Source organism: Schistocerca cancellata, chromosome 9 (genome assembly GCF_023864275.1).
Source record: "Schistocerca cancellata isolate TAMUIC-IGC-003103 chromosome 9, iqSchCanc2.1, whole genome shotgun sequence".
Lineage (NCBI taxonomy): Eukaryota > Metazoa > Arthropoda > Insecta > Orthoptera > Acrididae > Schistocerca > Schistocerca cancellata.
This window is the reverse complement of record NC_064634.1, coordinates 385,147,608-385,174,274: the sequence shown is the minus strand read 5'-3', so window position 1 is coordinate 385,174,274 and position 26,667 is coordinate 385,147,608. Positions and strand designations below refer to the sequence as shown.

The 26,667-nt window shown below is 41.1% G+C and overlaps 1 protein-coding gene across 1 annotated transcript in view; it reads right to left on the bottom strand.

The window, feature by feature from the left end:
- Positions 1 to 2,165: 2,165 nt before the first annotated feature.
- Positions 2,166 to 26,667, bottom strand: part of LOC126100478 (charged multivesicular body protein 1b) — a 44,106-nt gene continuing 19,604 nt past the window's right edge. Inside the window, exons 3-4 of the mRNA XM_049911086.1 lie at positions 13,239 to 13,459; positions 2,166 to 3,477 (exon numbers count right to left, since the gene is read on the bottom strand). Coding sequence (XP_049767043.1) covers positions 3,360 to 3,477; positions 13,239 to 13,459 — 339 coding nt within the window. The 3' untranslated portion in view covers positions 2,166 to 3,359. The remainder of the gene's footprint in view (positions 3,478 to 13,238; positions 13,460 to 26,667) is intronic.

Here is a 26,667-nt window from a genome sequence, read left to right as displayed (position 1 = left end):
ATCAAGGAAAAAAATTTTTCCCGAATCTAAGCCGCACCTGAAATTTGAGATTTGAAATTCAAGGGGAGAGAAAAGTTTTAGGCCACACCTCCAAAACGAAACAAAGTTGGTCCATTGTAATATGAGACACAATTTAGGTCGAATGAATGACGATACAGCTACAGTAGTTTGGTTCGAGTCGTAAACTTAGCAGTTAAGCTTTACCAGGTAGCCATTGCTATGCGTCAGGCACTCTGTCTGTATTTATACGGGTACCCTTCCTTTTTCACGTGGTTCGTCTGGGTTGAATTGATTGCTTATTTTTCTTTGATCTGATAAGTGCCGTTACTTTGTTATAGGTGTTTACGTCACTCTAAGCTGAAAATGCATTATTGTACTGTGTCACGCCTTGTTCGTCGCATTCTGATAATGAGTGTTTACGACCTGTCGCTGCTTGCAGCATGGCTTGCTTTTGTACGCGCTACCGACCCTTCCAATTGAAAAAATAAATAAATAAATAAATAAAATCGTCTCATTAGCGAAACAATGGCAAGAGACTGCAATTTGTTGTTACTTACACTGCTGCTTTCTTTGATAATGATCAACAAGAACCAAATAATAGACTGCGTGTGATAGAAGAGGATGTGAAGGAGAGTTTAGCGAAAATTTTTCTCCGTTTGAATATCTTTGCAGATGCCTCTTTAGTACATTACCTTCTGCACAGAAATTAGAGTCATCTTAGATTTAAAAATCTAGTCAGTTGTCGTGCTTCATTTCCACCTGTATCTCTAATCGGTGCAAGAATAATACTAATATAAACATGGGATGATATGTATATTCTTCCGTGATTGCTGTTGTCTCACTCTAGTTTCGTAGTTTATAAGGCAGACAGGATTTAAATGAAGTAGCAGCAAACACAAAAGAATATATGGCAAAATGTTTATATTCGTATTATTCTTATGATGAAGAGAATACTGCATGTGATTCACAATTCATAAAAGTTCCTATTAGCAACCATCTCTTATCACAGGTAGAAAAAATTCAGAACGTAGAGTTGGCCATATTGACAAACATCCCCAACAGTCTTGCCAGTCGGATTTTCGTAGTACATTGAAAGGCTGCTACATTCGAAGATGAACAATACGGAATTTGTATTTACTTTGTTGGATAATGTATGAAAATGCAGTGGTCGAAACTCGGGGCGGAGAAAAAAGTTCGTCTTCCACTTTTTTATTTTTTTTATTTATTTATTGACGCAGAGGTTTTGGCGCCAGTATTTATCTTTGTGCCTGCAAAACATGCCTGTGTAGCGCTATGTATATTCGACGACAAAAGTTACTTGTGGCGGCACCTGCCAACATTTTACAGAACTTCCGCTTACTTTGCACTCGATTCTAAGCTGCAGGCGGTTTTTTGGATTACAAAAACCGGATAAAAAGCGTGGCTTAGATTCGAGTAAATACGGTAACTAAAGATTGTATTGAAATTAAGTTTTGCACAATAATGGTTCTATAGCAAGAACAAACATTATCTATGGAACATAGTACTTTATAGAGGAACACATAAGATACAATTAAGTACAGGTTGTGCGTAGCACTGAAAACGTTGACTGGACAACAGCAATACAGGTTACAGAGTAGGCTGAGCATCCGTTTGTGATCACAGAAATAATACTGTTTCTTTGGCGGCTCACCAGAGCGTGCCAGGGTGCGACCCAGGTGGCCTCTACAAGTGCATCTGTGAACTGTATGGATGTACAATCTCTGAATTTGCGCGCATCATGAGTGAAGGTACATCAGACAGAAGAGGGTGAATTCAGCATACAGGCTGCTTGCCGAATGTACCCAAGAAGTTAAGATTCGTTTCAGCCCAATAAAACCAATATCTTACTCTAGTGACTATTTGATTCATGGGTTACATAACTGTACTGTGTTACTAAAACTGTATAAATGAGCTAAAAGCAACCAGAAAAAAAACTCTAAATGCCCAATATATTTATGTTCTCATTTTTAGTGATTTTATTCCAAAACAGAAATTCTGAATATCACACTTAATTAACATATAAACACCACAATGTATTTTGGAGATACTCTTCTGCATAAAACACTCTCAGATGTTAACAATGATTCGGAACTGAGAAGTAACTGAAGTGGAGTGCAATAGGAAATAATACTACATGTGGAAAATCAGAGTTAAAAAATATATTTATTTTTTGAAAGCAAACTAATCAAATTAATAACTGCAAGCACAACTCAACTGTTTTATTATGTTCTTTGACATTCTGTGAAGTTAATATCTCTTGGATGACAGTTCATATTTACAAAAGAACTAGTGTATCAAAACAAGTGCAATGTTTGTTATTATTAACAGTAGGAGTGCAGCATTTACAAGCATCATATCTTCACTAACAAGAGCAATTTTTTATACTTTATTTCAGTATAATCACAAATGACAGTGGCCATACAAGGACAGTATACAAATAGGTTTTCAGATTATCTCTCTGATGCAGTCGCATAATAAATTTTAAATTCTATTGTGTCTTCACATCAGGATCAAGTCATCTGTAATGAACACCCAAGCTCTATCTGTACATCAGAAACTGAATGTGACACTGAACCAAGACTGGAAACAAGCAGTAAAGGTGGGAAAAGCCGTCAAATTCCCTACACTTGAAACCATATCTTCCATTAGTGCATTATATAGAGGTTGCCATGGGATATGAATCAAGTCACAGCACACTGAAATTCTATTTGACCATTTTCAGTTTCTAGAAACATAAGATACCCTTGTAATTAGTGTTTAAATACCTTCAACTAATGATGAATCAGACAGTCCAAATCACATTATACAAGGCAGCATGAAACCACTAGAAAAAAAAAGTCCTTACAATACACAGTTTATGATTGCGTTTCCTTTGTAAGGAGCTTTTGTATCAAAATTAAACTGGTAGTCACTATGACAAACTAAACACAAGAATTCCCAAAAGAAAGTGCAGGGTTCAGTGTGCCTGCAGATATACTGATAAAAATATTACCGGAGGTCATCTTTTGCCTGTAGCTGTAATACCTGCAGAAGCACATTGGCCTTCCGCTAAAGAACAAAATGTACACAGAACGAAATTAATAAAAATGAATTTAAAAGATCTATCACCTTAGAAAGTCACTAAAAACAAAAACAGCACTCATGCACACTCACAATTGTACTCTCACTCTCTCCACACACACACACACACACACACACACACACACTTACTTCTCCAAAACTTCACTGACAGATTATGAACAATGGGCCATACATGTACAATATACAAAGATATATTAATAGGCAGGGACTAAAAGAGGCACAAGCGATTCCAGCACAGCACCAGTCTCCTGCACTACTCAAACTTGTCGCAGACGAGCCAGGCGCTGAGTTAGTTCATCCTGCTCCTGAGACACTTGTGTCGATGCCCCAACAGAGCCTAACTGACCCTCTGGCAGTTCCATGTTCAATTCCAACCTGTATAGAAGAAAAATCAAATTCTTTCAGCACCATAAAGACCAATTGTCATCATATACGGTAATAAAAACCTGCTATTACATTTTTTTTATTATTGACAACTTACCCAATAACTTTCACATAACATGACACCAAACAAATGAGAATACTATGAAATTACAACCGTGATGGCTAATATTTCTCATGTAGGCAGACAGTTGAAAATGTAAATTGCACAATTAAGGTTTTATAGCATTTGTAAGCTTAGAGAAATACGAAGTGTGTTCAAAAAGAAACCAACTTTTGAAATAGTGCACCAACCAGCAGAGAAAGTGTGGTGCAGCTACTGAGCACACCTAGTAGCAGGTTTAGATAGCAAACTCCCATTGGCCTCATGTCGTTCGGACAATTAGCAAGCAAACCACAGCCTCTGAAGTAAGCACGTGTACAGCCTGCTCGCTAAATTAGGGCAATGAAGGAGCTTGAAGAACAATGTGTGTGTGTGTGTGTGTGTGTGTGTGTGTGTGTGTGTGTGTGTGTGTGTGTGTGTGTGTGTGTAATTCTGCTACATACTTGTCAAAACTTTCACAGAGATATTTCAAACGCTTAGCCAAGCATACGGGGAGAACTGTACGAGTCGCACATAGTGCTACGAGTTGTTTAAATGTTTTCAACATGGCAGAATGTTCACCTGTGACGACTCCAAGTCTGGACGTCCTTTCACATCAACATATGATCAGCATAAGATCATGCCAGCAAATTTTGAGTGAAAAACTTGAGACATGTTGTGTCAGTGCCAAATTCGTACCGCGTTTGTTGACTGAGGATCAGAAACAGACCCGTGTTGAAATGTGTGAGGAACTACTTGCTGCTGTTAATGACAGCGAAAACTTTCTTAAAAACATCATAACAGGTGATGAGATGTGGGTGTACAGCTATGATGCTGAAATGAAGATGCAGTAATCGCAGTGGGTGGGCAGAGGGTCACCTCGTCAAAAAATAGCATGCACGAGTCGGTCAAAGATCAAGATAGTGATGGTTGTGTTTTTTGACTACAAAGGCATTATGCACCAAATTTGTGCCACATGGTCAGACTGTAAACAAGAAAGTCTACCAGGGAATCCTAGAGCGCATGCAGGATGCTGTGCACAGGAAGAGACATGAATTGTGGGAAAACCAGAGTTGGATATTGCTTCATGACAACGCGCCAGCTTATGTGTCACTCCTTGTCTGCAGCTATCTAGCAAAACACCACATTCCTGTTGTGCCCCATCCACAGTATTCTCCGCATCTAGCCCAAGCAGAAGTTTTCCTGTTTCCCAAACCGAAAAACACGTTGAAGGACGTCATTTCCAAGCCATAGAGGAGATACAGGACAATGTGATGAGAAACCTGTGCATCATACCACAAATGTGTTCCAGGAGGCATTCCAAGACTGGAAGAAATGATGGGAACAGTGTATTTCCAGTGGAGGAGACTATTTTGAAGGGACAGTGCTTAAAATGTTGTATAATAAGCAATAAACCTGTACAGCTAAAGTTCGGTTTCTTTTTGAACACATCTCTTATTTTGGCAATCCCTTCAAAATTCTGAAACTATCAGGGATAAAACACACGGAACAAAAGGTTATCTATAACTTTTACATAAACCAGATTGCACTTATGATAACCTAATAATATGAAAAGGAAGCAACACTCAAGGAAATTAGACAGGGCGCTAGCTTCTTCCTGAAGTTCACCATGCACAATGAGCTAAATGTGAAGCAAATCAAGAAAAAATTCGGAAAGGAAGTTAAAAGCCAAGGAGAAGGAATTACAACTCTGAGATTTTGTCAAGAGATGATAAGGGACGAGAGCAGCTGAACAAAGCACAAAGTGTCTTGAAAAAAGGTTGTAAGATTAACATCGATGAAAGTAAAACGAGGTAATGCAATGTAGTCTAATTAAATCAGGAGACGCTGAGAAAATTAGATTTGAAAATGAAACCTTAAAAGTGGTAGATGAATTTTGTTATTTGGGCAGCAACATAACTAATGGTGGCTGAAGCACAGAGGCTGTAATCCGCACACTGGCAACCGCATAAAAAGCATTTCTGAAAATGAGAAACTTATTAACACCAAATATAAATTTAAGTGTTAGCAAATCTTTCCTCAATGTGTTTGTCTGGAGGGTAACTTATTGCAGTGGTGAAACATGGACGATAAACAAGTAAGAGAAGATGCTTTGGGAATGTGGTATTTCAGAATAATGCTAAAGATTAGAAGGGTGTACCGAATATCTAATGAAGAAGTACTTAAACAAATTGGGGGAAAATTAAAACTGTTGCATAATTTGACTAAAAGAAAGAAACAGTTGTAGGACACATCCTGAAGTATCAAAGAATTGTTAGTTTTGCAATTGAGGGAAGTGTGGAGGGTAATAACTGTATAGGGGACAAGGTAAAACTGTATAGGGAGACCAAGAGATGAAATCAGTAAGCAGGTTCAAATGGCTGTAGGGGTCAATAGTTATACAGAAATGTAGAGACTTTCACAGGATTGACTGGTGCAGAGGGCTCCATCAAACTTTTCTTTTACACTGAAGACCACCAACCACCACCACCACCACCACCACCACCACCACCACCACCACCCACAACAACAACAACAACAACAACAACAACAACAACAAAAAATTGCTGGTGAATTATCTGTCAGAAGCACAGAAACTAACTTTGCGACATATCTGACAGGCATAAATCCCCCCCCCCTCCCCCCCAACATTGCTTGCTACTATTTTGCAGCAGATGCTTCACAGTGAAGAAGCAACATTAAATCTTTTCTTGAGTGTTGAGATACTATTTATCTTGATTTTTCTAGCTGCGATATTGGTAACAGAGTGAAGTATAAGCCTTTTAGAAATAGTCATTGTTACCACTACAAAATTGGAAAGTAGTAATACCTTCAAGACTGACATAAATGAAATACAACAGTCAATGTAAATATTGTACATACTTGTAAAAGGAACTGTTTCCATATACAAGCAACATAAGGATGATACCCTTTCTTACAGTGACATAGTTCAAGAATGACACTTGCAGTGATACACGCCACTTTAAGGGGGTGATGCGCATTCAGTTCTTACTGATGAATGATGCTTGAAATAGAAATAGGATTAATGTATTTCTCAGATATTGCCAGCCTCTACATCTGTATGTGCATGGGGAACAATGTATTTGGGGACAATGCAACAAGTCTTCAGTGAGAGACAGTAGCCATGGTCACTTAAAAGGGAATGCGAGGAAGAAGTTATTGCTCTGGTGCAGTAACAGAGTCTCTTTGGAGCACAACGTTCTACCCTGGAAGTGTGCCAAGATCCCTGGAGCTTTTATAAAAGATTATAAAGAAATTGAGAATGAAAATAACGGACTATCATATACATGTGAATAATCCACACCACTGAATAATCTGCACACCATAATTTCATGGGGGAATATTTGCATTAATTTATGTTTTGTTTACAAAAAAAATTCTAACATAATGATTATATTCGTCATCACTTGTGAAAGAAGTGATTCTCACTGCTATCTTCCCACAGAGTGTCATACTCAGTTCTGTCCAGTGAATTTCTGATACCACACTTTTCGTTGGATTTTTTTGACAGTGGTATCAGAATGGGGTCCCATGCACATTTCACCCTCACAAATCTGTGACAAATTTGGTCGCTTGATTTTTCCACTCAGCGTGAACTTGTGGCTTTCATCGGCCATCCATCGTGCATGTTGCTGTTTAAGTGCAGCGTCGAATGGGCGACTTATACACACATCTAGTTGTTGCAGAACAGATGTTGGGCTTTCACAGATAATGACCAAGTCAGTTGTTCCTTTTTGCAACTTGTCTCGCACACCACTGTACAACTTTGCTTCTCATTCCTGCCAGTTTGTATCATGACACTTAATTCTCCTTTCCTGTTCATGGTGCTGTTTAGCGGCATTTCAAAATAACTGGTGTTTGATCCGTGTTACCAATTTGTGATAATGTACAGGAATGTTCACAGTGCAAATTTATCACATAGTGATGACAATACACTATTTTTCCTCATAATCGCATGGACACCATTGAGCGATGGTATTTTTCCTCCAGAAGCCTAATCCACTTCAATTGAAAAATCTTGATAGCCTGCCCTGACTAGCTTTGAAACTGGTGATGCATAGTTCTTTTGCTAAAGCCAATGCTTTGAGTTGGGCATATTTGACTAGTTACTGCGCATCCATATATTTGCTTCTCATAAACATAATAGAAAAGCCTTTTTTTGAAGTCCAGATGTTTCATTTCTTGGCCGCAAAATGCATGACGATCACCATCCGTTTCTTGAATTTTTTAATGCATCCTTTGCTCACATTGCACTTTCTTTCCACAACCTGGTGTTCAATGTTCTCTGCTTTGTTAATAATTTCAAAGTTTTTCTTTTTCTTTATCTGTGTATGAATGGTAACAAGAACTTTTAGCCATAATTAAGAAGTTAACACTTGGTTAATACTTCATTTCTAACAGGCCACTGACATCACAGACCAACGCGACAACAACACTATTTTATAACAGGCTCTATTGTTGGAGCCTGAGCAGTACCAACCTTATTACAACTAAACTGCGCACTCCAGTTTTTACTCTTTAAATGTGGGAAAAAATATGCATGGATTACTTGTGTATATGTGGTAGTTTGGTCTGTTGATGTGGAATTAGTAGTGCTGTAGCCCTGCATAGGTTGTATTTGTCCTTTGAGTAATTAATATATGAAACATTAGACAGAAGCACTGGTGTCTGCCAGTTATTTAAAGAGAAGTATGTGAGATAATATTACAGGTAGTGTATGATCAGTGTTAACAGTTTTATTTAAGCAACAAGATCATCATCAGAGAAGAAGTTCAAGTATTCATCATAGGAAGTTGTTCAACCAAGTAAGTTTAAATAGTCCGATGTTAAAAGTAAATACATTGTTATATATGCACCTGACCAAGTAACACTGTATATACTTTTTATAGTTTGTTGGAACTCACAGGTACCATTCACAAATGTGCAAGGCAGCAACCAGATTTAAAAACTGAAGCATTGGTATAGTATGAATCAATGTGGACATTATGATCAATTTAAAATTCAAATAAGAATGGCTACTTAAAAAGAAAAGTTGATTAACACTTTAGCATCTCGATGGAACAAACATTACATTAATTATAAAAATATAAGAGTTACAACAAAGTTAATGGAATAGTGTTGAAACACGCACACACATGCACACACTCACTCACTCACACTCACACTCTCTAACCAAGCCAGCCCCCCCCCCCCCTCGTGTTTAAGTACAGTTCTGTATTTTATCAACTGCTGAAGTATTCATGTTTTTGTCCTTTTTTCTATCTATGGCATCACTTCTGCCAAGTTCTTCTTAATGGTATCTGGAGTCCGGAATGCATCACTTCAAGATACCACAAACTTGTGTATGAAAGTTGCTCCTTGGTATATTCAGGAGACAAAGCCACACATTACCAAACCACGTAAGTCTATGAATAATAGCTTCTTGCCTCCTCCCTCCCCTCACTGCCATTCAATGAAGGGTCCCAGGACATACAGAAAGTAATTATATCTGTTTTGCACAATATTTTCTTAAAGACCTTCTTCATCTTTTCCTCCTCTTAAAGGAAGGCTACGTTGTGGCAAGTGGCACATCATATGATAATATACCTGCCATTTCTTACCCACCCCCATCCCTTCTCTAACCTGCATCCAAAGCTGTTTTGCAAGACCTTTTCAGGAAATTAGAATTTTCCCCACAGGCACAATGCCTACTGTGACTGTTAAAATTTACGATGATGCCAGTTAAGAAGTCAGATGCATTACCTACTACACATATTATGCACACCCCTTTCAAAGAGCACACAACCTTACAAATGAAGTTCTATGAAATACCAACAAATATCTTCACAGAAGATCCCAAACTACTGGAAGCATATTAGCAAACATCTTTAGATATAACATCAGAACTCTGTTTACACAAAGGAAAATTGTATAAACTGATATGGATGGACACACACACACACACACACACACACACACACACACACACACACACCTAATACAGGGTTATTACAAATGATTGAAGCGATTTCACAGCTCTACAATAACTTTATTATTTGAGATATTTTCACAATGCTTTGCACACACATACAAAAACTCAAAAAGTTTTTTTAGGCATTCACAAATGTTCGATATGTGCCCCTTTAGTGATTCGGCAGACATCAAGCTGATAATCAAGTTCCTCCCACACTCGGCGCAGCATGTCCCCATCAACGAGTTCGAAAGCATCGCTGATGCGAGCTCGCAGTTCTGGCACGTTTCTTGGTAGAGGTGGTTTAAACACTGAATCTTTCACATAACCCCACAGAAAGAAATCGCATGGGGTTAAGTCGGGAGAGCGTGGAGGCCATGACACGAATTGCTGATCATGATCGCCACCACGACCGATCCATCGGTTTTCCAATCTCCTGTTTAAGAAATGCCGAACATCATGATGGAAGTGCGGTGGAGCACCATCCTGTTGAAAGATGAAGTGAGCGCTGTCGGTCTCCAGTTGTGGCATGAGCCAATTTTCCACCATGTCCAGATACACGTGTCTTGTAACGTTTTTTTCGCAGAAGAAAAAGGGGCTGTAAACTTTAAACCGTGAGATTGCACAAAACACGTTAACTTTTGGTGAATTGCGAATTTGCTGCACGAATGCGTGAGGATTCTCTACCACCCAGATTCGCACATTGTGTCTGTTCACTTCACCATTAAGAAAAAATGTTGCTTCATCACTGAAAACAAGTTTCGCACTGAACGCATCCTCTTCCATGAGCTGTTGCAACCGCGCCGAAAATTCAAAGCGTTTGACTTTGTCATCGGGTGTCAGGGCTTGTAGCAATTGTAAACGGTAAGGCTTCTGCTTTAGCCTTTTCCGTAAGATTTTCCAAACTGTCAGCTGTGGTACGTTTAGCTCCCTGCTTGCTTTATTCGTCGACTTCCGCGTGCTACACGTGAAACTTGCCTGCATGCGTTCAACCATTTCTTCACTCACTGCAGGCCGACCCGTTGATTTCCCCTTACAGAGGCATCCAGAAGCTTTAAACTGCGCATACCATCGCCGAATGGAGTTAGCAGTTGGTGGATCTTTGTTGAACTTCGTCCTGAAGTGTCATTGCACTGTTATGACTGACTGATGTGAGTGCATTTCAAGCACGACATACGCTTTCTCGGCTCCTGTCGCCATTTTTTCTCACTGTGCTCTCGAGCGCTCTGGCGGCAGAAACCTGAAGTGCGGCTTCAGCCGAACAAAACTTTATGAGTTTTTCTACGTATCTGTATTGTGTCGTGACCATATGTCAATGAATGGAGCTACAGTGAATTTATGAAATCACTTCAATCATCTGTAATAGCGCTGTACACATACACTGCAATCACGTGCATAAAGATGAACGGTATATTCATAACTGATTTGCTACTTATTATTATTATTATTATTATTATTATTATTATTGCTGCTGCTGCTCGGTCATGCAAGTATGGCACATACACTTCACTTCACAAACTACTTGACAATCAAACAAAAATTGTATGACATCTAGAATCTTGCCCTTAAAACATATCTACTAGTGCTGAGCACTGATACATCAATAAAGTGGAATCCAAATAGAACCTTACACTTCCTAGCACTCCCTCATTAACAAAACTGTACAGCTTTTATATGCTCAAAAAGATATATGAACAAATATTATTATTATAACATCAGGAAAGCAGGCAGATTTAATTTATCACTCGTTTTGAACAAATCAGAGGTAATGGGAAGATATAGCAAAATACTGATGTTCCCTGATCACTGTCAGCTTGTAAACAAGAAGGAGACAATAATAATAATAATAATAATAATAATAATAATAATAATAACAATAACAATATCATCATCGTCATCATCATCATCATCATAATCATCATCTCCTAACCTTCTTCAATAATTATTATTATTGTTATTATTATTATTATTATTGTTAATAACAACAACAACATTAATTCCCTGTTACGGAGAGCACTACAATACAATCAACTTTCATCCAATTTCTTTCTGTCTCTCTCCTTTTTCCTTCCCAAAAAACCTCTCCTGTATTCACTGTGTTTCTTCTTTCTCTCTTCTGCCCAATTCTTTCCTGTTTTCTTCTCTTTGGGCATTTGCCAAAATTTCTGTTTTCTGATGTTTTCTCAGTTTTTTCCCTCTTGAGGTCTCCCATGGTTTTCTTTACCCATTTGGTTTTCAATGTACTAGTTGTTACTAAGTTAAAAATTTTCTTGGTCAATCTACTTTCGTTCACCTACTTTCATTCATCCTATGTATGTGTATGTAGAACTTTGCCCTTCTTTTCCTGGTGATGTTTGTAATCATCTGTGTGTTCGTACAGTTCTTTTGTTGGTCTCTCTCTATCCAGATCAGCTCTTTCTGAACTGGCCCGTACATCTTTCTCAGTATTTTCTTCTCTTATTTTTCCATTTCCTTGGTTTTTGTTCTTTCCTTGATTACTGTTGTATCTCGGACATACAAGGCCTCTGGTAAGGCTACTGTACTGAAGTAGTTTTGTGATCCCCTCTTCATTGGATGTTGAACTGAGACCTGTTTTCTGTATAATCTCTCCCAGGTATTTGAAACTATCTTCTTGTGTTATCCCCCTCCACAAGAGAGGAAGAAAAACAGATGCTAATAACTACAGAGGAATTTCACTATTGCCTGTGACAAACAAAATTCTATCAAAAGCCCTATTAAATCAGCTAGAGCCTCAAACAGAGCCACAGGTAGGAGAAAGGAAAGATCATGCAGTGAACAGATGTGGCACCTGAGAATGATATTGACAACAAGAAAGTTCAGGAATACCATAATAAAATTTGTTGACTTCAAGAAGCCCTACATCTACATAGACAGAGAAACATTCTTCAACACACTGGAACAAATGAAGGTGGTCAACAAAACCAGAGAGTTAATCCAGGAAACATTAACAAATGCAATATCCAAAGTGAAGTTTACAGGAGAGATCTCTGAACCATTCAAAATCAAGAAAGGAGTGGGGCACAGGGAGGGCCTGTCACTCATTCTATTTAACTTGGCTGTGGAGAATATAATCAGGACATGAGACAAAGGAACCAATGGGGTAAAGATGGGGAGAGACAAGAACCATCAACATAACATGTCTGGCCTTTGCCAATGATACAGTCATCATAACAAATACCAGAAGAGAAGCCAAGGAAGTTCTAAAGACACTACACGGAATCTCTGTGGAAACAGGATTACAAATCTCATATGAAAAACACATTACATGGACACAAAATCCACAGACACCCACCCACTGGTAACAAAGTATGGAAAGATAACACAAATTATTATTATTGTTGTCTTCAAGGCAAGCAATACTGAGAAAATTCATTAACCAATAGATATGACAGCAAATATTGGGAACTCATTTCCATTGTTTTGAAACCACCTGTCTTGCCTTTAGTAATGTGAAAATTGACTTCCTTAAAGGAAATACTGGTCTTTGTACATTGCATACTAACTGGGACATATCAAACAATTAAAAACAAATTAACATCATCAAAGAATGAAATTATTATGATCGTAGGAATATTCCATTATTTTCAACCACTCGCGTTACACTTCACCACTTAACGCAATTTTACTATGAATTACTTCCTTCATTGCAGTATACTCCAATAATTAGGTAAAAATACATACCCTGCCTCATCAGCAACCTGCTGCATCAGGTTTTCGACATCACTCTGTGGCACTGTTGTGGTGGTTGTCTGTGACATGGCATTTTCCATATACGAACTTTGAACATCCAGGTCTTCGAACTGGCTCTCAAATTTGTCCATAAGGCCTGATATCTTTTCTAAATTCATACTATTCATGGCAGCATCCATTGCTTTCACAACTCCTGCCATTGACTGAGTAACCTGCAAAAAGAAGAAATGTGATTGCATTTCAACTGTAGATGAAGACAGCGAAATTCGCAAACTGCACAAAGCAGAAAATTTACGTTCTCTTACAAACAACCTTAAAAAAGAAAAAATATAAATATATTTTTCAAAGGATATCCCACGAAAGCCTAACTAGTTGAAATCTGAGTAATGTACCATTCTTGCAGCAAATAGTACACTCATGCTTCATTAAAAAAAAGCCATTAAGGTCCTGTACTCACACGTTGTATGGGGATTCCTCAAAATTTGGAACCCTCTGTATATATCAATTGCTGTGCTGCAACAGTCTTAACCTTCGGTCGGCACTGTGGGATCTCCTCAAACCTCACTTTGTTGTTACACATTTGGAGCATGAGCTAACCATTCACTGGCCACATGGCTTTGAGTATCCATCAGTTGCCAGCCAATTGTGAAAGAGAGCATGTCACTGATACATAAATGTAGTTGTTTTGAAAAATCGGAGACGAGGTCATTGTGGGGTCAGTGTGGATCCCACAGTACCTTGTATGGAACTGCTCTTTCAAGTGGGGACTGGATTGGGGGGAAACTTATGTTCACAGGCTTTTAACCTATTACTGCAAACATTCATTCTCTTCTGGTTGACCTTCTCTCTTTCATAGAAAAATGGAGTGCATTTATAAGGACAAAGACAGTATAAAAGAGCTACAAAGGCAAAATTAGGAGAACTGTGTGGTAGTGCTGATGATCCTGAAGAGTTGTACAGTGAAGTAGACGTTGCTATCACCAAGGTGGACTTTTTCACTGTTTATAGCTAACGCAATGGCTGAGACTATTGTCATTTACACTAATGAACAGATAACCTGTATGGAATCTATACATATGAACCTGGACAATCTGTCAGAGAGCTCACAATTACTACTGAACTGAAAGCTTTCATTGGTTTGTTGTTCTTCCCAGGAATGCTGAAAGATTCAAATCTTAATCTTGATGCCTTGTACAGTCGGAACTTAAGCAGTTTAAAAAAAAAAAAAAAAAAAAAAAAAAAAACGGGGGGGGGGGGGGGGGGGGGGGGGGGGGCATTCGGTTAGGAAATGGTGAACCACCGAAGGCTGATGACAATGGGCATGAAGTGGTGGGGGCTCACCCCTTAAACGGCAATGGCTGAAAAACCAGTGCCCTATATGTAACCTAACTAAAATGATCTCCTCACAATGATAGGAGGTCGGCCAAGTTGCTGTGAAAGGTTTAATTCCCCAGAGCTTGTTCCTGTGAACAGAATACCAGTGGTGATGAACAAGTGACACCATCTGTCGAGAGACGGCAACACAGAGACCATGCCAAGGAATAGAAGAGCTAGCAGGGCAAGTTAGAAGGACTGCAGCCTTGGCAGCAGTGCCAGCAGCTTCATTTCTCATCACACCAATATGACCAGTAACCCATATGAATATCGCAGTGGCTCCCTCAACAGTGAGCAAATGGAAGCTTTCTTGAACCCACTGCACTAAGTGATGGACTGTGTACAGCACACAGAGGCGCTGAAGGGCACTCAGAGAATAGAGCACATGAAACAATTAAAAAGTTTGTGTCACCAGATGTACTGGGTGGCCTGATAGAGGGCGAAGAGTGCTGCTGTAAAAATTGTGCAGTGTTCTGGAAGCCAATTTCGAAAATAGTCAGTGTGAATGATGATGAGACACCCAACGCCACAGTAAGCCTTAGAGCCATCAGTGTACACGAAGGTGCCATCGCTAAGTTGCAAACCTGGATTACTGACCTTACAAAGCAAATGAAGTCCAAGATAAACTCCAGCCGCTGCACAAAGGCAAGGCAGTGAAGGGTTGGGAACATGGCAAGCAGCATGAAGCTAAGCTGCTGCAAACAGTAGATAAAGCAAACTCCAGGACGGGACAAAGAAGAAGGGTGCATCCCATACTGCAGTCAAGGGAGTTATCGAAAAAGAGGACATGGATAGGTGGCAGGGCATGGCAGACAAACGGCATGTATATCTGCTGAGGAAGACATCACACCAGTACGACAGTGGTAGTTCAGCAGCTTCTGCATAGAAACTCTCAACTGGGCTAGTGTAAGAGACACCAGTGGCCAAACGTTTTCCAGGATGGTGGATTATTTTGAGACTGCGTAAGAAGGATGGACATGCATATCAATGAATGAAACACCCATCGTCTAGTTTTAAACAGACAAGGGATCAGTACAAACAAAGGAGGGCTGTCCAATCGGCACCCCAGGAAGTCCCGCTTAGGACACTAAAGGACTGGGTGCTGCGTGCGGCCAGGTGAGACACGTAGAAGGACAAAGAAAATTTTCTATCAAGGATGAGCCCCACGAATTTGTAGTTTCAGCAAGCACAAGAGCAACAGGCTAAAAATTTAAGGACAGTGGAAGAAACTCATTGACATAGAAATTCTTAAAAATGGTTTTGCCAGTGGAAAAGTGAAAGCTGTTGTCGATGCTCCATAAGTAAAGATGATTAAGACATCGCTGAAGATGCCACTCAAGGAGACAAGTCCATGGAGAACTGCAACAGACCGCAAGGCTTTCCATGAAAAGAGAGCCAGAGATGCCTGGTAGGAGACGCACCCTATTCTACTGGATACAAGTTTTTTTATTTTTTTTTTTTTATATAGTTTTTGGGCGCAAAACTACTATGGTCATAAATGCCCATTCTGTGGCTTAGGGAAGGGTAAAAAACCGAATACTAAATCAGCAGCAATGGGAGCGAAACTCAAAGAGAAGGGAAACTAAAAATGGAAGGATATCTTAGAAAACCACTACTGAAGGGGGAGTTGTATTCCCCAAAAAAGAGCTTCAAATGACCGATGTCATCTCACTGGCACTGACAAACTCAAAGACGCAATCGGCTGAGTGCATGTCATCTGCTAAAAGGGAAGATATATCAGGTGACTACAGTAAATGGGCACATAGCGGATTAAAATAGGGGCACTGAGGTAAAAGGTGTCTCGCCCTCCACAGCTGAGAGCAGTGGGGGAAAAAGCGGGACAGGATCACCACTTAAAAGATGTCGATGGCTAAAAAGATAGTGCGCCATTGTAGTGCTTCGAGTATTTTGGAGTAAATTCTAGAACCACTCGATCTTCCACTGTTTCGAACACTCGATATTTTAGAGGTAAGTGGGAGAAATGAATACGCCCTATTGTGCATCGCCTATTTGTATATGCAGGTCAAAAAACAGTTACGAGAAACAGATGGACCTGGCGGCTGAACGGCGGCAGACAAGTACCTGCTGTACGGTCCACAGAGTTTCCGTGTACAGGTGGGTGGTGAAGATCAATAAAAATTTATGTAGTATTCTGTGCTCTTTAGTGCCTGTGTTGACTGTAAAAAGACTAATGAACAATTGAATATAGATTTCTATGTACATTCACGTCTTGGACTTGCTAGAGGCAAGACGCAGTTCACATTTTGTGAGAAGAGGAATGGTTATTAAGCCAAGTCTCTCATAAATGTTATTTAATTGGTCTCTGGAAGTTATATATTTAAGTGAACATGAAGAAACTTATTGTGATTTGAGTCAACTACATCGTTAATCGACGAGTACGTTGACAGTAAAGCTTGTATATGTGATCATCAGATTACGGAAATAAGAAAATATTTTTTGTCACACACGTCAAAAAATGTTAGAACATGGTGACCCAAATGACAGGACCCAAAGAAAACAGGTATTTCAAGACAGAAACGGGAAGAAGATATTAGGTGTTGCCATACCAACCAGGCCTAACAAGATACGAGAACTGCTTCCAGTAATAGTATTGAGTCCAATAAATCAATGGAAGAAAGTTGAGCGTGCAACGCAATAAAAGATGTGGGAAAGTAATAGCAGCAAAAAAACAGAGAGAAAACCTCAACCTTGGAACTACGAAGATTGGGTGTGGAGAGTAAGCCATCTTCACACAACGTACATCGCACTGACGCTGACACAGTAACCAGCCACTGATGCCGACTACACCAGTTGCTGCTCACTGGTGCTGACTCTACGTCCGCTTGCCGACAATGATGCTGAAACCAACATTCAATGCCGCCGGCACCAGTGTACAGCTCCAGTGCTGTACACTGGCGCTGATTGCACATTCGCTCACCAACGCAGCTAGAACTCTACGCCGGGTGAGTGAAAAACGATAATTATTTGGTAAAGTTGAGGGAACTGTTGAATGATAAACTGTTAGTATAGTTATTATACTCAGAGGTGAATTTTTTTTAGATCACCAGAGCTAAGAGGTGGATCAAGAACATTAACTAGCAGAACCAGTCACAGCTATTAAAGTGACTAGGGAAATGCCAGACTTGTCTGAATTAGTGAATTTAATTAAAGCCTAGCAAGTAGATTCAGCAGCTGTAAACGCTCAAATTGCTGCTTTAAGAAAAGAGATAGGCTCAGTACATTCTAGATTAGATGCTAAGTTAGATGACCAGAAGGCTGATTCAGCCACTCTAAGTGAAAAATTAGATGCTCAGAGAGAAATCTTAAGTAATCAAACTGAAATCTCGAACAGTCAAGCAGCAAATATAGTTTTATTAAAGACTGAATTTGACACTCTAAATAATAAGGCAGAAAATCTGAAGTTAGATTTAAAGAGTGAACTCACTAGCTCTTTGAATATTCACGTTAATAAACTATTTACTGAATTTAACCAGAAACAGGATGAGCAACTTCAAGATTTAACTAAAAAATTAGAATTTGACATTTAAGATAAATATAATAATATAGAATCTGAATTTAGCGAAAAATTAAAATTTTGTAAAAATGTATGTAATGTTAAATTTATTTCCGTAAGACAGGAAATGAATACTTTGAAAGAGAGCACAGATCGACCTAAGGAAGTAATGTCGATTATTCAATTGAAAATCCCAGGTGTTACTACACGCGTTGTTAGTTCGCAAGTAGATAATATAGAACGAAGTTTTAAAGGAACAATAGCCAACTTTGACACTGTAAATGTAAGTATTTGGCAGAACCGTTTGAATTAATGAAAGATCGAGAAGTTACCGAGAGTATAATCTCCAGACACGTTTTGACGGTTGCTTTTTCCTAACTTAATGATGCTACTAGGTCTACAGCTTTGCTTCCGCCATTTTTTCTCGAAGTTCAGGTTTTATTGTGAAAAACTTACAAAAAAATTATGATTAATAGTATTGCCCATTGCTGGCCACTACATTCTCCCATCTTTCAGATAGCATACAAACCCCGCGGCGGAAGAACTGGGGTCATTTGTGGGGATCCATGAATTGATTCAATTTTGCACTTGTTCATATGGTGAGAAGTGCTGATCAGCCAGACTGTATGCCACTGATCGAAAAAAGATGGTAGAGAGAGAGAGAGAGAGAGAGAGAGAGAGAGAGAGAGAGAGAGAGAGAGAGAGAGAGCAAACGTTTGGAGAATACGGCGGGAGAGATACGACTTCTCACTTCAACATTTCCATGTATATTTTGTCAGGTGTTGCGACATGGGGGTTGAGCACTGACTGCTGCAAAATTACCTTTGTGTGTCTATCGCTGTATTGTGGTTGTTTGTGTTTCAATGCTGGGCTCAAACACATCAATCACTTCGATAATGATGTCCTGTGACTGTCTTCATCATTTTCAGTAGCTATGAAAACGTTCTGTCTTCCCCTGCCATGCTGGTCTTCGACATCAAAATCATCGTTCTTAAGGCGTTGAAAACATTCTCTGCACATTCTTCCACTAATAGTTCCCTCACCATTGGTCTTATCCAGCATTTTAAGAGCCACAGCCACAGATTTCTTCATGTTAGAGCAGAAAATTAAAACTTCCCGCAAATGGCGAGAAATGGGTATGTAAGTTGACATACTTAATCGAGAATAACATATTAACAGAATCTTCTGTCGGTTCTTGGTAGAACAACATTATAATAAATGAAAAGCACCAGTTTGATTTTGTTCTACAATATTACTTTTATTGTAAACCAGTTTTCAGCTTACAAGGCCATATTCAGACATTCACACAAAATTTAATGAGAAGTAAGGTCTACACTTGCTCAAGTGAGGTTAATATCATATCCATGGGATCCTGGTGGAGTCACATCTGTCTCCCAGGGACGTTAACATTCTGTGTTAATGGGCGGAGTGACGACAGTCGGATTCCAAATTGTTTTTGGTGTTTCTTCTATACCTATACTATTTTTCCTGCACCAAATTCCCTTCAAATCAAACTATTCTGTAGTCTATTCTTGAATTCTTAAACTATCCTATAATTTTAGCATATAGAAAACCAGATATGACAGAAAAATAATAGACAAGAGAATCATGTATAAAATATAGTGTAAAGTGATTAACTAAGGAACTATTCGATCTTAGTGTATAATTGTCTATTTTTATAGAATATTTTATACCTTTTATGAGATGTGATGTATAGGAGAGGTTTTGTATTAGTTTTGGAAGGGGTGGGTAGTGTAAGTACAAGCACGACTAGCACCAGACACACACCACACCTTTCAGACAATCCTCGCAGACATGTGCGACTGATTCTTTTCTTCACCATTTGCCGTTCCATAGAAGTTGCTAAGATTTTCTTCAGGGACTTCAAAGGTGAAGGTCAGAATGTCCATTCTGTAGGAGGCGTTTAACATCGGATGGGAAGGGTTTCCTGTCTTTGGGGTTATCCTCTTTCTCTTCTTCGATCTTAGCAACCATTTCTACTTTTTTCCTTTCTTACTTCTCATCTGAGTACCGGTCTATCTTTCCCTCTTTCCATAAGCATATACTTCCATCGCTGAAGTCCTTATTTTCCGTGGTTTTCAATAACCTTCAACTTATTTCATATAAGTAGGTCGAATAATCAGGCTACACAAACACTTCCACATACACACACCATAACACGAAGACGCAAACAATGAAAGTCCAGATTAAAAGGATGTGAGAACCGTCAAGTGTTGTAGGTGGAAAGAACGTGCACATAGAGAAATATGCACTTATGGTTGTTCATTGTGACGGTTCTACATCGCCTAGGTACTTGGAAAAAAAAAATCATGTTGATAAGGAGCATAACTAATGAGCATAAGTCAAGAAGGAACTAATTGTCATAATTATCCAGGAATGTCAGTCTAACAAATATTCTGGCGACTTGTAGGATAGTGGGACTCTCATAACCTAAGTAAGCGTATTGTATATTAAACAATGTATGTAGGCATGAAGTAGATGCTGGGAACACAGAAGTTGATAAGTAAAGGAGGACTCTAGGGTATAAAAGAGGAATATGAAAAAGCGAGTGTGAAGGGTGAAGTAAGTTTTACCAGATAATATTTAGTTATAGTGTGCATAAAGATGTATACTAGGGCAATGAACCATGAGGCCTACTCAAGAAGGATAAGGGGGGATGCACCCAGCATGTATTGAATGAGAAGGGCAGAAAGGCATACCTAAGAAAGGCTGACCTACACTGTGTGGACAGGGGCACCAAGATGGGGGCTTGACCTGTACTATACTAAAACAGGAATTAAAAAAGGGGCGCACCTACCAAAACAGAAGAGGATAAACCTGTATGTGAGGTATAGGTACTGTTTCTAGAGGGGAAAGGGCAGTATCTTGATAAAAGTCACAAAATTTCGTAAAAATTATTCTGGTAGCATTACTATGTTTTATGAGTGTCAATAGGAACACTTTTATTTTGCCCAGTTCCTCCAGACAACAAAAAGTTTATAAATAATAAGACCACTGCATGATAAAGAAGTAGTACAAAGAGCTGGAATAAAGAATAAAGTATTTAAGTGTCATGAACACCTGGAGTTTGTGACTGAAAATTGAGACAGAGTCCTAACAAATCCTAACTACACTCCTGGAAATTGAAATAAGAACACCGTGAATTCATTGTCCCAGGAAGGGGAAACTTTATTGACACATTCCTGGGGTCAGATACATCACATGATCACACTGACAGAACCACAGGCACATAGACACAGGCAACAGAGCATGCACAATGTCGGCACTAGTACAGTGTATATCCACCTTTCGCAGCAATGCAGGCTGCTATTCTCCCATGGAGACGATCGTAGAGATGCTGGATGTAGTCCTGTGGAACGGCTTGCCATGCCATTTCCACCTGGCGCCTCAGTTGGACCAGCGTTCGTGCTGGACGTGCAGACCGCGTGAGACGACGCTTCATCCAGTCCCAAACATGCTCAATGGCGGACAGATCCGGAGATCTTGCTGGCCAGGGTAGTTGACTTACACCTTCTAGAGCACGTTGGGTGGCACGGGATACATGCGAACGTGCATTGTCCTGTTGGAACAGCAAGTTCCCTTGCCGGTCTAGGAATGGTAGAACGATGGGTTCGATGACGGTTTGGATGTACCGTGCACTATTCAGTGTCCCCTCGACGATCACCAGTGGTGTATGGCCAGTGTAGGAGATTGCTCCCCACACCATGATACCGGGTGTTGGCCCTGTGTGCCTCGGTCGTATGCAGTCCTGATTGTGGCGCTCACCTGCACGGCGCCAAACACGCATACGACCATCATTGGCACCAAGGCAGAAGCGACTCTCATCGCTGAAGACGACACGTCTCCATTCGTCCCTCCATTCACGCCTGTCGCGACACCACTGGAGGCGGGCTGCACGATGTTGGGGCGTGAGCGGAAGACGGCCTAACGGTGTGCGGGACCGTAGCCCAGCTTCATGGAGATGGTTTCGAATGGTCCTCGCCGATACCCCAGGAGCAACAGTGTCCCTAATTTGCTGGGAAGTGGCGGTGCGGTCCCCTACGGCACTGCGTAGGATCCTACGGTCTTGGCGTGCATCCGTGCGTCGCTGCGGTCCGGTCCCAGATCAACGGGCACGTGCACCTTCCGCCGACCACTGGCGACAACATCGATGTACTGTGGAGACCTCACGCCCCACGTGTTAAGCAATTTGGCGGTACGTCCACCCGGCCTCCCGCATGCCCACTATACGCCCTCGCCCAAAGTCCGTCAACTGCACGTACGGTTCACGTCCACGCTGTCGCGGCATGCTACCAGTGTTAAAGACTGCGATGGAGCTCCGTATGCCACGGCAAACTGGCTGACACTGACGGCGGCGGTGCACAAATGCTGCGCAGCTAGCGCCATTCGACGGCCAACACCGCGGTTCCTGGTGTGTCCGCTGTGCCGTGCGTGTGATCATTGCTTGTACAGCCCTCTCACAGTGTGCGGAGCAAGTATGGCGGGTCTGACACACCGGTGTCAAGGTGTTCTTTTTTCCATTTCCAGGAGTGTATTACGTAAAATTATGTATGGAATATTCGGGGTTGATGTTAACATAGAGTGAGAGTAGAATAAATGAAAGATTAGCTAAAATTTCTTCTAAATCAGTACAAAGATCTATGTTGTAATGTATATTGTTAGAGTTGTATGTGATATAATTTTACATAATGACTGTATAAAATATCACGTGTTTGATTTAAGGGGGAGAATATATAGTGCTTTGAGAATTTCAGAGTAAATTCTAGAACCACTCGGCCTTGCCCCGTTTCGAACACCCGATATTTTAGAGGTGGGGGGAGAAATGAATATGCCCAACAGTGCATTGCCAATTCGTGTGTGCAGGCTAAAAAACAGTTACGAGAAAAAGATGGACCCAGCGGCCGAACGGCAGCAGACAAGTACCTAGGTCCACAGATTTTCCGTGTATGGGTAGAGAAGAACAAGAAAAGTTTATATAGTATTCTGTGCTCTTCAGTGTCTGTGTTGATTGTAAAAAGACTAATGAACAATTGAATATAGATTTCTGTTTACATTCACGTATTGGACTCGCTTGAGACTAGAGATTTTTAACTTACTTCATGTCTTGGCTATGAATGAAACAAGAGACACGTTTGATGTTCATAAATTATTTGGTTATCAAACAAATGATATTTGAATATGTGTAAATGAGTCTAATGTTTAAGGACTAAGTAAGCTTGCCGAAGTTGTTGTTTGTGGAAGTTGAAAATATAAAGTGATTGAACTTCTACGAGTATCCACATTATTTCAAGGATAGAGAAGTAGTTTAATAAATTCCTTTAACCAGCTATAGTCTTCGGAGAAGCAGCTTTTGGGAGATCGACATAGCTGATTACCCAGAGAAGAGGATCGGCTACACACAACATGCAACTTAACTGACTTGAGAGACGTGTGAGCCTTGCAACCCAATACCACACTGTCTCCTGTCGTCCGAAAAACGTTAGACTATCCAGAGTCTAGTTAAAATTACCTCCTCTCGATGATGAGGCCAGGAGGAAGAGGTCCAGCACAGGGAAGAGGTTTTATGTCCCGTAATTTATTATCTGGAAATGTAGACCGATGTGTGTGCCATAAAAAAACAACACGACAACATAAAATGCTCTGCAATCAACGAAGGGAACCATGAGAGCACTGGCCAAGGAAGAGAGACTGCAGCCTTGGCCGCTATATCAGCTGCCTCATTTCCAGGGATACAAACATGCCCTAAAGCCATAGGAATGCCACAAAGATGCCCCTGAAGTGGAGCAAGTGGAGGCTGTCCTGAATCCGGTGGACCAGAGGGTGGACGGGATAAAGAGCTTAGAGGTTGAGAAGAGAGCTGAGCGAATCCGAGCATATAATATACTGTAGCCGCTTATGGCAACAGATGTATTGGACAGCCTGGAGAACAGAGTAAAGCTCCGCAGTAAAAACCGAACACTCGTCAGGAAGCCGAAATCTATTAGGGGTGTCACCAACAATATAAGCACTCCCAACACCAAATGTGGTGTTTGAACCGTCAGTGTAAATAAATGTGGCATCCTCCATTTGGGCACACAGAGCAGCAACTGTCCAACAATAAACTATGGGGGGGGGGGGGGGGTGTTACTACCCTTTGGGAGCTGACAAAGGTCACAGAGAAGGCAGGTCCAGGGACGAAGCCAAGGTGGCGCCGTACCCTCATTTGTCAATAAAGTTTTCACAAAGTGGAAGGAAAGAGAACATAACAGTTGACGGAAGCGGCCTCCCAGTGGTAGTAGAGAGGAAGGGCAGCCTGCATACCCTAAATCCAAGGAGGCGTCGAAAAGAAGGGTGTGGGTCGGATGGGCAGGCATGGAAGACTAACTAACGACTCAGTAGGACAGCTCGCCGATTGGACAGCGGAGGTTCAGCAGTATCAGCATAAAGGCTCTCCATGGGGCTGATGTAAAAAGCTCCAGATGCTAAATGCAGTCCACGGTGGTGGACAGAGTCGAGATCCCGAAAAATAGATGGCTGTGCACAGGAGTAAACTATGCTTCCATAATCCAATTTCGAGCACACTAAGGCACGATATAGGCATAGGAGAACCACTCGTCCACTCCCCAGGAGGTACCACTCAGAACACGGATGGTGCTGACAGATCACAGACAGCGAGCCAAAAGATATGAAACATGAGAAGTCCAGCACAGTTTTCTGTCAAACATAAGTCCCAAGAAACTGGCAACATCCGCAAAACGGAAGGTCAACAGGACCTACGTATAGGGAAAGCGGAGGAAACTCCGGACAATGCCAAAAATTTACGCAGATGGTCTTACTGGGAGAAAATCAGAAGCTGGTTTCAATACTCCATGAGTGGAAGCAATCAAGACATCAAGACATCCTTGAAGACATCACTGAAGAAGGCTGGTCCATTGGTGGGCATTGAAGTTCCCAACCAGCTAAAACGGGTGGAGAAGGGGGGGGGGGGGGGGGGGGGGGGGGAGCTAAGCGAGGAGATGAAGGAGATTGGCTGTTGCCATTGGTACGGACGATGGAGTGTATACAGTACAAAGAGAGAAGATGTATCCAGACAGGGAAAGACGTACGGCGACAGTGTGGAAGGAACTGTTTAAGGGGATTGGGTGATAATGGATAGATCATGGAGACGAATCTCAAGTCCCCCGTGTGCCGGAGTGCCATCAACAGAGGGGAGATCAAACAGGACCGATTGGAAATGAGGGAAGGGAAAATGATTATGGGGATGTAGCTTTGATTCCTGAAGACAGAAAACGACCGGGGAGTAGGATCGTAAGAGGATCGACAATTAATCCCAATTGGAGCGAATTCTGCAGAAATTCCAATGGATAATTGACACAGGGTGGACAGGAAAGGGAAAAACTCTCACCATGGTTGCCATCAACTCAACGACCGCTGAGAGCCGGCGGCTGATGGTGTGGAATGGTATTCAGCCAAAGGCAGAAGATCCTGTTCCATAGGTTGCTCGGAGGCATCTCCTGCCGACAGTGATCGGCTGGTTGATTGGCTGTCAGTGGTACGTCTTGGCGACATGGAAGACGGCCAAGGGCGGCTGCCACTGGGTGGCGCTGTAGATGAGACCTGCCATGGCGGAGGAGAGGAACTTTGGAGCTTTCTTGGAAGCAGGATGTTGACAGGAGGGAGGAATCAATGGTTGGGAGGTCGGGGTATGTAAAAAATCTTTGCGGGTACGTTCTTTTTTGGAAATCGAGGCATCCAATTTTGGGGCCCATGATTTAGCAGGATCCAATTGAAGGTGATCCTTAGAGTGAATAGGTGATAGTGGGGAAGTTGAACGGGCAATCTTTGGGCTGGCCAATCTGACGACCTTGGTGCTCTAGGCGAGATCTCAGGTCTGTGTGGCTACCTCCTTAGTAGGTCGAGGAGATGCAAGGACAGTGCTATATTTACCCCCTGGGAGTACAGTGGGCTTTCTACTGGCCGATAACTTACAAGCAGCAAATGTGGACACCTTTTCCTTCACTCTGATGTCCTGAATAATTCATTCATCTTTGAAAATAGGGCAATCTCTAGAGGAAGCAGTGTGGTCGCCCATACAGTTGATGCAACGAGGGGATAGAGGTGGACAATCACCCTCATGGGCATCCCTGCCACATGTAACTCATTTGGCCAGATTGGAACACGACTGGCTAGTACGATTAAACTGCTGACACCGATAGCCGATGGGTTGAGGATGTAAGGGCGAACTGAAATGATCTCATATCCCGCTTAAATGTTTGATGGAAGTTGAACTCTGTCAAACGTCAAGAAGAGAGTACGGGTAAGTACCAAGTCCTTGTCAAACTTTTCCATGACTATGTACAGCCATCACACCCTGGTCAGACAGGTAATTTTGTATGTCCTAGTTAGATAAACCATCAAGTGAGTGGGTTCAAACCACCCTGCATAATGAATTTAAAGTACGGCGCACTTCCACCTGGACAGGTAAGGTGTAGTTCGTAGCAATTTTTGTGCCTGGAGGGCACTGATTGTTTC